General features: G+C 44.3%; 1 protein-coding gene across 1 annotated transcript; it reads left to right on the forward strand.

The window, feature by feature from the left end:
• Nucleotides 1–2,532: 2,532 nt before the first annotated feature.
• LOC124226058 (spliceosome RNA helicase DDX39B-like) lies at nucleotides 2,533–5,291 on the forward strand. The gene is given in 6 exon segments (XM_046638859.1): nucleotides 2,533–3,061; nucleotides 4,133–4,242; nucleotides 4,342–4,385; nucleotides 4,388–4,481; nucleotides 4,626–4,777; nucleotides 5,120–5,291. Coding segments are annotated over 6 exon segments (546 nt in total). The 5' UTR covers nucleotides 2,533–2,932; the 3' UTR covers nucleotides 5,137–5,291.
• The last annotated feature ends 8,217 nt before the right edge of the window (nucleotides 5,292–13,508 follow it).

The following is a 13,508-nucleotide window of genomic DNA, read 5'->3' on the forward strand; positions in this document are numbered from 1 at the left end:
TAACCAAGAAAACTGCAGAGCTGCCAATCACTTGTGAAAACCCCATATCTTCGTCTATATTCTTACTCAGAATAAATTTTCACTATATTTGGGGGAAAGAGAGCAAACAAGGGGGCCTGAAAGTAGGGCTGAGTTTTAATCAAATATCCTCAACTAGATTAAGGTTCAAGCACAGGTTTAGATCCCAGACTGCAAGTGTCAGAGGCGCATGGCCCTGTACAGAATATTTTGGCCACAATCTCTCCAATAAAAGATTTCCCAGTTAATTGCTTTACTTAGAAATTAATCTGAGCACCGTCACCTCAGGACCTTTGTACTTGCTACTCCTCCTACCTGGGTTGCTTCTCCCTCACTTCTTTTGTGACTTTGTCCTCAGTGATGCCTGCTCTGTTTAAACTTCCAACCCCCAGATCCTATTACCCTCCACATTCTTTCCCTGCCTTGATTTTCTCTATAACATAAACCTTGACCTGACATACCACATCATTTAGTTATGTTACTTATTTCTCAATCTCTAAAAGTATGATGAAAAATTCATGAGAGCATGGATTTTTGTCATTTCTTTTTTTTCACTGCTTCTCCTCGGGACTTACAGTATTTCTTGGCAAACTGTAGGTTTAATAAATATATGTTGAATGAATGAACCTAAATATATTTTTATTTTTATTAAGATCATATTCTACAGGGCCCGTCAAGATAACCAGCTATAGAGTATATCTCCAAGTTTGCTAAACAAGTGAGCCTTTTTCAGTGTAAGAGATCTGTTTTGTTTATTTTTATTGAGTTTGATTATTGGTCATTGTTGTTGATGATGATGCTGGTGCAAAACTGTTTACTAATCCTCTTGAATGGGCTTTCAATTCATACTTCATTATCGTCAGATGCATCCTAAGAGTCCTCTGTATCTATGGTCTCCCAGTCCCATACATTTTGTATATCTTTTCCCCTCAGAGTTCTGACTTGATCTTCATGGTTAAGGTCAGAGATACCCAAAGTCCCGAGCTCTTGGGTGACAGTGCACAGCTGCCCTTGGTGCCTCCTCATTCCCATCCTCTGTCGGATGGGGGGCAGAATGGAGCATCTGGAACACAATAAAGAACTCTCTCTTGCTAATATTGATCATGTCACAGCATAAACTGCCTACACTCCACAAATGGGGGTGGGACATAACGAATGTGGTAAGAGGCTGACAAAGTGCTTGTCGTCATTTAGCAGCTCACTCAGCCCTGCCTTGTCAGAGCACGTTTGGATTGGAGCAAGCTGTGCACAGAGAGTTATTGAATCGCCTTAGAAGTGAAAAAGTCTAAATAAGAACAAGAAGGATAAACTCCACGTAGAACCAATCAGTAGACAATATTGAGAAGAGGGCAAATAATAGCTCTAGAAAATATCTTTTAAATTGTTGATAAGTGGATTTTTGATTGGGGAAGTTAGAATAACATAATGGTATTCACTTAAAGATTGGGAAGTAGAATGCAAATCATCTTCCCCACAGGTGACATGTGCACAGTCCCTGAGTGCCATCTGCACCCCGGGGCAGAGCAGCACCTGTCATAGGAGAGAGGGAGCAACCCCAACATGCTCCCCTTGAATGTTGTTATACCAGAGCTGGGCAGTCTTGTCTTACAGTGCGAGTGCTTTCTGTTGCTGTTATATTATTATTTTATTTCATTTTTATTAGATAATAGTTTCAAGTGTGAAAAATTATTTTCACAAGTGTCCCCCATTCTCAAACTTCCTACTGTTCTTCCCTTAGAGAACTATTGTTACTAGGTCCTTGAACGTCTTCCTAGGCATATGTGTCCATACGTATGTACGGGCCTATGTGTGTGTGCACACACCTAAGTGTACATAAATTCCTGCTCCCCTTTTCAACAAAATATAGCATAGTATGCAGAGCTCTGCAACTTGATTATTTTATGTTAACAATTTAATTTGGAGATCTTCTTTGTCAATACATGAAGAATTTCCCCTTTTACTTTTTTTACAGCTTTATGGTGTTCTACTGTGTGGATGGATTTAACCAGCTCCCCATTTATTAACACGAGTTATTTCATGTTTTGCTATTAAAATAATGCTGCAATGAATAATCTTCTACATATATAGTTTCTAGACATGAAGATATATCAGTAGGATAAATAATCAGAAATCAGATTGTAATTTTGATAGATATTTTATCGTCACGGGACTTATAAGGAAGTGTGGTTGATCTTCATTATACATTTGGGCAAATTTGGAGAAGTGTCGATTCCGCATCACTGGGAGTCAGATTTCTCGGTTCATGACCTCAAACCCAGACAAACCAGCCCCTCCCAGTTCACAGTCAGGGAGGATGGTTCACAGGTGCAGCTGGAGACTTGAGATGAGCAGAGCTGCTGTATTGTTAAAGGAATAATAGGCTCGGCTCAGGTTTTGTTTAAGAGACAGCACATCTGCACTGTCCTCTTCGGAAGCTAGTGAGTCAGCCTATAGACTGAAGGAGAGACAGTGGGGGAGGATAAGGGGCATGAGGGAAGGGGTGGTGTTGTCCTTATTCACACCTGTAGCAGCAGAGCCTGATGCATTTAGAGTTCAGGCATATTTGCTACATCTTGCCATTGGGTGATTTCACTGCTCCTTTTCCTCCCTGCAAAGTTCCCTTCCCGTGACAGTTTTCAGCTGGGCAATCCTGAAACTCAACCGATAAGAAGGAAGTTAGGTCTAATGTGGAAGAGACTACATTAAAATGTGGGTATTTTGGGGGGTGGGGTGTGGTTTTCCATCTTCTCTCTTCTTCCCATCTCCCCCCATAGGGTGTATTGGAGATTAACTTCTTCCACCCCCGCCCAGGTTCAACCCCCACTCTGCCTTCCTCTCATTTCCCACCCTCTTCCTCCCCCACCCCCCACAGTGGGATGGAACTGAAACTTCTGCAAATTTGCCCAAATGTATAATGAAGATCTTTGTGGAAGATGAGATGAAGCTGATGCTGCATGGGCTGCAGCAGTACTATGTGAAACTGAAGGACAACGAGAAGAACCGGAAGCTCTTTGACCTTCTGGATGTCCTCGAGTTCAACCAGGTCAGTGGTTCAAAATACAGTAGGGGAAGGAGCACTTCTCCAACTGTAGAAGGAACTTGTATTAAGTTCGCTTTTATTGAGGAAATCACATATATGATTTGAGAGAGAAAGTTGGAGAAGTTTTCGTAAATGGAATTCTTCTAAATGAGAATATAAATGTCTTTTTTGGGGTTGAGTATAAGCAAGGTGGAAAATTCTTTTCTGTTCCATGGCTGGGTCAGACAGGTACTCAATAAACAAAAACCTCAATAAATAAACCTCAAAATATAAAACCCTTGAAGGGTTTAAATAAGTTTGTAAATGTCCCAAAATATCTTGGAACTGTTAGGTTCTTAAATTTGTTTGTTTCTTCTTGTTACTCACTGAGGAGAAGCGTTTCATCACTGTACCTGTTCTGTGGTTTATTATCACTAAAAACTGCTTTCTAGAATTAGGATGTGTTGCTTATGTTTGATTTTTTTTTTTTTTTTTTGAGGAAGATTATCCCTGAGCTAACTACTGCCAGTTCTCCTCTTTTTTGCTGAGGAAGCCTGGCCCTGAGCTAACATCTGTGCCCATCTTCCTCTACTTTGTATGTGGGACACCTACCACAGCATGGCGTGCCAAGCGGTGCCATGTCCGCTCCTGGAATCCGAACCGGCGAACCCCGGGCCGCCAAGAAGTGGAATGTGCGAACTTAACCGCTGCGCCACTGGGCTGGCCCCTGTTTGATGTTTTGATGTGCAGGAATACTGGTCACGGTTTTTCTAGAACTTATTTCTAACTTTTTACCACTTCTTCATGAGGTGGCCTCATCCATGTCTCATAACATGGCTGGTAGTTTTGGTTACTGTTCTCTGCACCTTCTCTGTAACATGTCTGGTCAGGAAAAATCAGAGCTGAGAGAGAAGCTAAGTTATGTTTAGAGCAGAAGAAGAACTAAGTGACTAAGAGAGACTAAGAGGAATTCCTTTAGAAGAGTGTAATCACTGAAAACTCCTCTCTTGCACATAATATCTCACACACACCCATGAACCCACTTCCCCCTTCTCACTCACACACACACACACACACACACACACACACACACAGGTGGTGATCTTTGTGAAGTCTGTGCGGTGTTGCATTGCCCTGGCCCAGCTCCTGGTGGAGCAGAACTTCCCAGCCATTGCCATCCACCGAGGGATGCCCCAGGAAGAGAGGTGAGTCAGAGATGGGGAAGATGTTTTGCGTCTTCGGGAGGAAAAGAGGCCATTGAGAGAAGGGAATCTCAACATTTTTCAATTTCCTTTCTCAGGAAGGTTTTCTCGGTATCAGCAGTTTAAAGATTTTCAATGACGAATTCTTTGGCAACCCACCTGTTTGACCGAGGCATGGACATTGAGCGGGTGAACATTGCCTTTAACTATGACATGCATGAGGGTTCTGACACCTACCTGCATTGGGAGAGCCCCACACCCAGAAGGACACCCCGGTGTCCTCTCCCACCCCCTTATTTTCTGTATCTTTTCATACCTTACATCTTCATCCCTCCTTTTGGGTGTCTTCCCTATTTGGAGTCTCCATTTCTACCCTCTATCTCATTCCAGGTGGCCAGACTAGGCCAGTTTGGCACCAAGGGCTTGGCCATCACATTTGTGTCAGATGAGAATGATGCCAAGATCCTCAATAATGTGCAGGATCGCTTTGAGGTCAATATTAGTGAGCTGCCTGATGAGATAGACATCTCCTTCTACAGTGAGTATTGATCTCGTGAAACTGGCTTCCCCAACTCTTTAGATTCCTGTTGTTCTTTAGTGTGTTTGTTATGAATCCTATTATGTACATAAAGCCTCTGCTGCATAATGGATGCTTGGCAAGTTCATGCCCCCTTGATCTTGACGCCCTGTTGGGATGTTTAGTTAACCTCTATATGGGTCTCTTTCTTCTCTTGTCAAATTATTTTTTTCCCTTCCCTCAAGTCTATTCTCTGAATCCACACACCACAAAAACATCCGCATTTATGGGTGCGTGTGTCTCTGCCAACCTGGCTTTTTCTTTTCCATGTCTTATCCTAACTGTGCCCTGTTTCTTCTTCAGTTGAACAGACGCGGTAGAGGACTTACCCACCCATTCTGGAATGTGACAGCTGTCCTTTCTCAGGAGATGACACGAGGTGTGGAGGTGAAGGAGACACTACTGCCACCTACCCCTGACAACTCCCACCCCCTACCCCATGGTTTCTCTCTTTTATATCACCACTACTCTTAAAACCCTGTTTTCTGATTTGTCAGAACAGTTTTTTTTAACAAAACTAAAAAACACATGCGTCTGTCATGTCTGTAAACGCTCCGTCCCTTTATTGGATTTGGAGTGAGGTTGTTTTAGGGTATGATACAGGGTGTATTCCTGTAAGGACTGTGTGCCCTGCTGTGGGGCAGAGGTCAGTGGGAGGGGTCAAAGTGGGGGATGTGACTAAAAAGACTGCAGAGACCATGGCTCCCCACTGCTTTCCAATTTCTGGCCCTTTGTGGAGGTGTCTTCCATTTTTCTTAGTGGCCTGGGAGAGGCTGGGATGTTTCTGATTGAGGAGCTCAGGGGGCTGGTGCGTAATATTTCCATTGTTGGAGGATGAAGTGGGAACTGGAGGAAAGCTTAGGCGTCTCCTCCCAGGCTCTCTCTGTGTCTCCTCCTCTGTTCCTTCCGCTTCTGGGTCTTGAGCACCAGGGCGTGGGCTTCCCAGACCCCTTGTTGCCCTTCCAGTAGGGCCTGGGACAGCTCCAGCTGCTGCTCCAGCAACTCCTCAGCTTGGGCCAGTTTAGCTGTGGGGTCGGGCTGGGGACTCTGGATGAGGGGGGTATGGGGGGGGGGGGCAAGAATCAGGCAGGGTAGGGGGCTGAGGCTCACTGGATGTCAGGAATTATGCCTCTCCTATTTTTAGACCCTATTTAAGGTCATCTGTGCTGTGCAGCCAAGGTAGCTTCCTGTCTTAGATATAGGCTTCTGGGGGACAGAGATCACTGGCCCAGGGGCTATGACTGGCCTTAGACAAGGATATGGTGTTACGAGAAAGAGAAGACTTGTTGTCCCTCCCCTCTAAGAAACAATGACCTCTTATATGGGAACTCTTCATGGACTGTGGAGGGAGGGAAGCGTGTGGGGAGAGGGAGCCCTGAGGCCTGGAGTGGGGTCGGGGTGGGGAAGGTGCTGGGGAACTGAGAGTTGGAAGTAGGCAACAAGCTCCTGGGGTGGGGAGGAGGTATCTGCAGGCCTTCGGTGCAGGATGAGATTGAGGGGATCCCCCCTCACACTTTACACTCTCAGCCTTGGTGCCACTTAGCCTGGGATGTGACCTCATCTTGCCACTGCCTGTGGCACTGGTCTGTTTTTTGTGCTTCACTTGGGACTCTGATAGCAGCACCTCTCATAGCCCAGGGGTGCCCGTGGCCAGGAAGGCAGGAGGAGGGGACAGCAGCACTGGGAGAGCCAGGACAGAGGGAGACCCACGGTGAGTGAGGCAGGGAGCTGTCTGAGGCACGCAACAGCCACCAGAGACTGGCTTCCTCTGGGCCTTGGCCTCACTTCAGTGCCTGGCCCTGCCCCTGCCCCGCTCTGCTCTGCTGCCCTCACATCCCTCCCAACCTGGCCCCAGACAGAGTCCAGGAACTTGTCCTGTGCCTGGTGTGACAGTGTTCCTGCCAGTTTAGGCAAAACTTGCTTTAGAACACTGGTGCCTGGCCTACCATGCGTCTTGTGTCTGTTTTTCTTAGCACTCTCTGTTTTCTCACTTATTCCTCTTAATTCTGCAAGGTAAGAATGATGTTACTGGTTTGCAGATGAGGAAACCGGCTCAGAGGGTTTCATTGAGCAAGTATCTGTTGGGGCCTGCTCTGGGCCAGATGTGCTCAGTGCTCCACAGCTGGTTGGTGGAAAAGACTGGCAGATTCAGGCCCAGATCTGCTTGACTTGAAAGCTCACATACATTGACGTGGCTATGTATTGATTTCCTCTTTTTTCTTCTTGCTGTCGCAGGATGACTTTTTTTCTCTTGTCCCTGATGTGTACTGCAAGCCTTGCTTTCTCTGGCAGGTCTGGGCACCGTTGTCTCACTTGTACCCTTGGGTCCTGACAGAGCATGACACGGGTACAGGTTTCAAGCTTTGTGGAACTAGCGAGCCCTCCCTTCAAGTTCTGCACTAGAACAGAAGCCCTGTTCACACACTCTGTGTGTGTGACCCTTGTGATACATGTTGGGCTTCCTGCAGTGTGTTTCGCAATGTTGTCCTGTTGTGGCTGGAGGGAACAACCACACCCCTGTGGGCAGAGGTGGCTCAGAAGGGAGTGGATGTTCCCAGTTTTGATCATCTGGGAAAAAAGTAGGTCTTCAGACAGAAAGACATGCTTCAGAAGGCAAGATTGCCAGGGAGTGGACAGCTGCTAACCAGCTCACTATCTTTGGGACATCACACTGAATTCAGAGGAGAGATGGTCTCTGCCATGGCGTGGGGGTCCATGAACCAAGGAGCAGGACTTCCTAGAGGTCAGTGGTTCTCAAACTTGGGGGGCTGGAGCACCTCTAGATGAGGTGAAGGAGAAGCCTCATTAGCTGACATGTTCCTATTCTTCAGTGGAAAAGAACCAAGAATCCCTGTAAGATTTTGGGGGCCGGAAGCTTTCCCTCATGTCTTTTAGTGATACGGTTAAGCATGATTCATATTTGAATTGCAATGTGTGCACAGCTTAAAGTCTTAATGATTGGAACATGAGAGTTGTTAAACTACTTATGTAAACTACTGTTGTTAAAGATAAATGAAACCATCCAGCATAGGGTTAAACAACCCACAAGCAACCAGCATTGAAGGTAAACCAACCACATTTATAAATTAAAAGCAAGATTGGTAGCTATTAAGAAAACAAATGAAAGTTCCGAAAGACCATCTAAATGATGTATTAAGAATAAAGCATCCTTGCTGAGAACTAGACATTTCAACCATTTGAGTTTCTACTTTAGGTTATGAACTCCAAAATGAACTAATCTCCAATAATTCACAATAGGTAGTCCTAAGCCATAAGTTAAAATAAAGTCTGGATTTGGCTTCGTCCATCTCGGAGAACTAAAGAAAGGGCTGGTATTTGGGTAAATTCAAATCTCTTGGATGAGCTGTAGATCTCACAGTCATGGAAATGAAGGAATGAAGATAGATATATGTAAACCGATTACCTGGTTTGATGTCACTGTGTATATTTATTCCTGAGTGTCTAATAGAGTCTTTTTTTCTTTCTGTTAAAAGGCTTTATTTATGCCTAATAGAGTCTTAATCAAACTAGAGTTCTGGCCTGGGCTCTGCAGGAGGGGCCTGTGTTCAGCCAGGGACAAGCAGAGGATTATGGGAAGCATCATCCACAAAGTCAAGGGGCTGCAGAGCTCCCTGAGGCTAGTGCGCTAATGGCACCTTCAATATCGCATCCTACCTAGGGGATTGGCAGGACTAGGGTCACTGACACGAATCATTGTACCCTTCGTGTGAAACTCTTGTGGAGATGGGGACTTAGGAATATTGAAGTCCACCCATTACATTAATGTGAGAGCTTGTTAAGTGTCAGAGACCCTGCTGGGTACTTTTTGTTCCTGTCATCAGTGACCTTCATGGTAACCTTTCAAGAAAGTTTCTCATTTCCCTTTTTTTCCCATGTGGATGTCCAGTTGTTCCAGCACCATTTGTTGAAAAGATTATTGTTTCTCCATCGTATGGCCTTTGCTTCCTTGTCAAAAATCAGTTAGGTATATTTATGTGTGTCTATTTCTGGGTTCTCTATTCTGTTCCATTGACCTACATGTCTACTCTTTTGCCAACACCGCACTGTGTTGATTACTGTAGCTTTGTAGTAAGTCTTGAAGTCAGGCTGTTTCAGTCCTCTGACTTTGTTGTCCTATGGTGTGCTGGCTATTCTGGCTCTTTTGCCTCTCCATATAAACTTTAGAATCAGTTTGTCAATATCCACAAAATAACTTACTGGGTTTCTGAATGGGATTGCACCAAATCTATAGGTCAAGTTGGGAAGGACTGATATCTTGACAATATTGAGTCTTCCTATCCATGAACATGGAATATCTCTCCAGTTATTTAGTTCTTGATTTCTTTCATCAGAGTTTTGTAATTTTCCTCATATAGATCTTGTACATAAATTGTTAGATTTATACCTAAGTATTTCTTGTTTTTGGGGTGCTAATGTAAACGATATTGTGTTTTTAATTTCCATTTTCATTTGTTCACTGCTGGTATATAGGAAAGTGATTGACTTTTGTATATTAACCTTGTATCCTGCAACCTTGCTCTAATTGCTTGTTAGCTGTTAGTTCCAGGAGTTTTTGTCATTGTTGTGTTGATTCTTTGGATTTTCTACATAAACAAGCATGTCATCTTCCAACAAAGTTTTATTTCTTCCTTCCTCACCTGTATATCTTTTTTTCTCTCAGTCTTATTGTGCTATCTAGTACCTCCAGTATGATGTTGAAAAGAAGTGGTGAGCAGGGATATCCTTGCCTTGTTGCTGATCTTAGCAGGAAAGCATCTCATTTCTCACCATCAAGTATGTCGTTAGCTGTGGGTTTTTTGTACATATTCTTTATCAGGATGAGTAAGTTCACCTCTTTTCCTAGTTTGCTGAGAGTTTTTATCATGAATGGGTGTTGGATTTTGTCAAATACCTTTTCTGCATGTATTGATATGATCATGTGAGTTTTTCTTTTTAGCCTGTTGATGTGATGGATTTCATTCATTGATTTTCAAATGTTGACCTAGCCTTGTATACTTGGGATAAATCCCACTTGGTTATGCTATATAGCTCTTTTTATACATTGTGAGTTCAATTTGCTAATGTTTTGTTGAGGATTTTTGCATCTATGTTCATGAGAGCCATTTATGTGTAGTTTTCTTTTCCTGTAATGTCTTTGTCTGGTTTTGGTATTAGGGTATTGTTGGCCTCATAGATTGAGTTAGGAGGTTTCCCTCTGCATCTATCTTCTGGAAGAGATTGTAGAGATTTGGTATAATTATTCCCTAAATGTTTGGTAGAATTCACCAGGGAACCTATCTGGGCCTGCTGTTTTCTGTTTTGGAATGTTATTAATTATTGATTCAATTTCTATTATAGATGCAGGTCTACTTGGATTATTTATTTTGTTTCACTTTTTAAAATTATGTTTTGAATAATAATAGTTTGCAGAAGAGTTGTAAAGCTACAACATAGAGTTCTCATATGCCCTTCCTCCAGCTTCCCTTAATGTTAATGTCTAACAAAACCATGTTAAGACTAAGAAACTAAGAAATCGGTCCAATATATTAGCTAAACTATAGACTTTATTTGAATTTCACCTATTTTTCCAGTAATGCCCTTTTTCTGTTCCAGAATCCAATCCAGGATACCGTAATATGCATTAAGTTGTTATGTCTCCTTAGTCTCCTCTGATCTGTTGATTTTCTAAGTCATTACCTGTTTTCATAACCTTGGAAATTCTGAAGAGTATTGGACAGATAATTTTCAGAAAGTCACTCAGTTTGGGTTTGTCTAATGTTTTCTCATCATTAGATTGGGGTTATGGGTTGGGGGAAGAATACCATAGAAGTGAAGTGCCCTTCTCGTTACATCATGTCAGGGAGTGCATGATGTTAACATGACCTTTACCACTGATTAAGGTTATATCTGCCAAGTGTCTATAATTATTCCCTCTCCATATTCTGTTCCTTGGAAGCAAGTCATCAAGTCCAGCCCACTTTCAAGGGGAGGGAAATTAAAGTTCTCTTCCTGGCAGGGGGATTCTCTTGCATCTTTGTTCATGAGAGACATTACTTGGAATTCTTCTATAAGGAAGATTTCTCCCTTTTTCCCATTGAAAAATTTTCCATCATTTATATATTTCAGCATGAACTCAATATTTATTTTATATTTTGAGTTATAGTCCAATACTACTGTTATTATGCTGCTCAAATTGTTCAAGGTTTGTTCGTAAAGAGCTCTTTCAGGTTTGCTCCTGTGTCCCTTTGATGTCCACCATTTTGGGGGGAGTTGCACTTCTCTTCTGGCTTTACAAGATGTTTCAGGCTCATCTTGTTTTGCTTCTGTCTCAGCTCTAGGATCAGCTATTTGTCTAAGGATCCCTGGTTCCTTTTATTGGAGAATGATATTTAGAGACTAAGATCTGGGCACTGGGTGTTCATTTCACTTTCTAAAGAGGACACAGAGGTTCTAAGAGCCATCCAAGCTCACACAGGCAAATAGGTGGCTCTCACTTAGCACCACGTTCGAGTTTGTTCAGTGCAGCCTTTAGGACCCAACGCACTATGGCCAGTTCTCCATACATGCCTCTCTTTGTTAAAGCTTCTGTTTTTTCAGTCTCCACGGCTTAACCATAAATAGTTTAATTCCCTATTATTTGGAAACTTTCGTGAAAGAAAAATTCCAAGTTTCTTCAGTAAATTTCACTTGCAAAATTGATCAGAATAGGCAAGAGGAAAGGATAGCACATGGAGAAATCTCTTGCATTTTTCTATCACGTGGAATATTTTCCTCTTACTGCGGCTCTTTCCATGTCCCTGGGCCTGGGGGAAGGATGGCTCCCTTGGACTATGAGAGAAAAATGATGTGGAAACCTCTTTCATCATCTCTCCTAACCCTCAGCTTCTCCTCTGGCTGTGCCCATCCTCTCTCCTCTATCCCTGGCCCGGGAACCTTTTTTTCCTCCAACATTACCTGCAGCCCACATCTCAGCTAGAGCCCACTCCTCAGTAGGAAGTGAGCAATTCCTATCACATGAGGGCAGAAGAGAAGAGAGAGAGCTCAAGGTCTGGGGCTGTGGGAGAAGGTGCAGCAAGAATGAAGGAGGTTAGAGTGAGAAGGACTTCCAAATGACAGTGAGATGTGAATTATCACAGGGTGACTGAGAACATCGCCTGCATCTCTATTTAGGAGGGTGGGAAGGGCCTTGGGTACAGGGGCAGAGAGCATGGACAGGGTCTGGATGAGATTCACCCCCATCCTCACCCCTGTCCTCTGACAACATCTTACCCCATGTCACACCGAGGGAGCCCTTCAGGCCCAGGTCATCCACCAGACAGGTGTTTCCTGGCTCCTCTCCAGCAAAGACTCCACCAGTGCCCAGTCTTTATGTGTTTTGTCTCCCCACTGTCAGGTCCCCCTGAGTCCTGAGTCCACAATCAGCTCCTTCCCTTCCTGCAGCCAGGTCAGCATGGTGTTGGCTGGGAAAGAGTCACATGCTCAGCCTCTCACAGTGTGATGGCCCTCAGAATCTTCCTTGTCAGTCACCACGACCTTGGAGGACACTGGAGAGAGACAGTAGAGAGATGGAGTGAGGTTGGGCCCCACCTTCGGTTCCTCCCTCTTCTCCTAGTCTTCCTCCACAGCAGCACCTCCTCCATCCCCCAGCCCCAGGACTTCTGAAAGCCCAGGCAGGGAGGGGGAAGCCCACTTCTGTGCCAGGAGTCTCTCCACAGTGTGCGCACTTCCACTCCCACTGCAGTTGTAGGGCCTGCTCCGTGCAGAGCCCTGGGTACTTCCAGACGGCGATCCAGGAAGTTCTTCCTTCAAATATCTGCGTGGCTCAGTTCTTCACCTGCTTCAAGTCTGCACAAGTGTCATCTCAATGAGGCCTGTCCTGACCGCACCCTTTAAAAGTGCCACCTCTCCCATCACCTTGCATTGACTGTTGGCTTGGCATTATTTTTTTCCTCTATGTCTCCTATCACTTTCTAACGTACCATGAAGTCTTCTTTTCCCAAGGATGGCCTCGACAATATCCCCCCCACATGCTCTTTTGCAGTGTGACCTCGTCATCTCCTGTCTAGAGGTGGGGCCTAATTCCCCTGCCCTTGATGTGTGACAAGTTTTGGTGATTAGAACATGGGAAGCTGACACTGCTGGATTTCTGAGTTTCTGACATAAGATGCTTTGTAGTTTTTGACTTGTCTACTTGGTACACTCCCTCCTGGACCCCAGGTGCTGAGCTGAGAGCAGCTAAGCCACATGGAGAAGCGGGTGGAGGAGAACCTAGGTCTCCCTGTTAACAGCCCCAGTGAGCTCCCAGTCAACAGCCAGCGTCACCTGCAGCCCCATCATGGAGCCCTCTTGAATGTTCTGGATCAGTTGGGCCTCCAGATGACTGCGGTCCCAACCCATGTCACATGGAGCAGAAGAGCTGCCCGACTCAGCCCTGTCAACCCACAGAATGAGAGATAACAAAAAGGTTATTTGTGTATTTTAGGATTGTTTGTTACCCAGCAATAGATAACGGGAACACATCCCATATAATGTATTACTATTATGATGTTTTCGTTTATTGTCTGTCTGTCCTGTCAGACTGTCAGCATCAGGAGAGCAGGTGTTTTGTCTGTTCTGATTAAATGATCCCCAGGCCTGGAACAATGCCTGGTACAGAGGCGCTCACTACATATTTGCGAGTGAATGAGTAAAT

The sequence above is a fragment of the Equus quagga genome, chromosome 15 (assembly GCF_021613505.1).
Source record: "Equus quagga isolate Etosha38 chromosome 15, UCLA_HA_Equagga_1.0, whole genome shotgun sequence".
Classification (NCBI taxonomy): domain Eukaryota; kingdom Metazoa; phylum Chordata; class Mammalia; order Perissodactyla; family Equidae; genus Equus; species Equus quagga.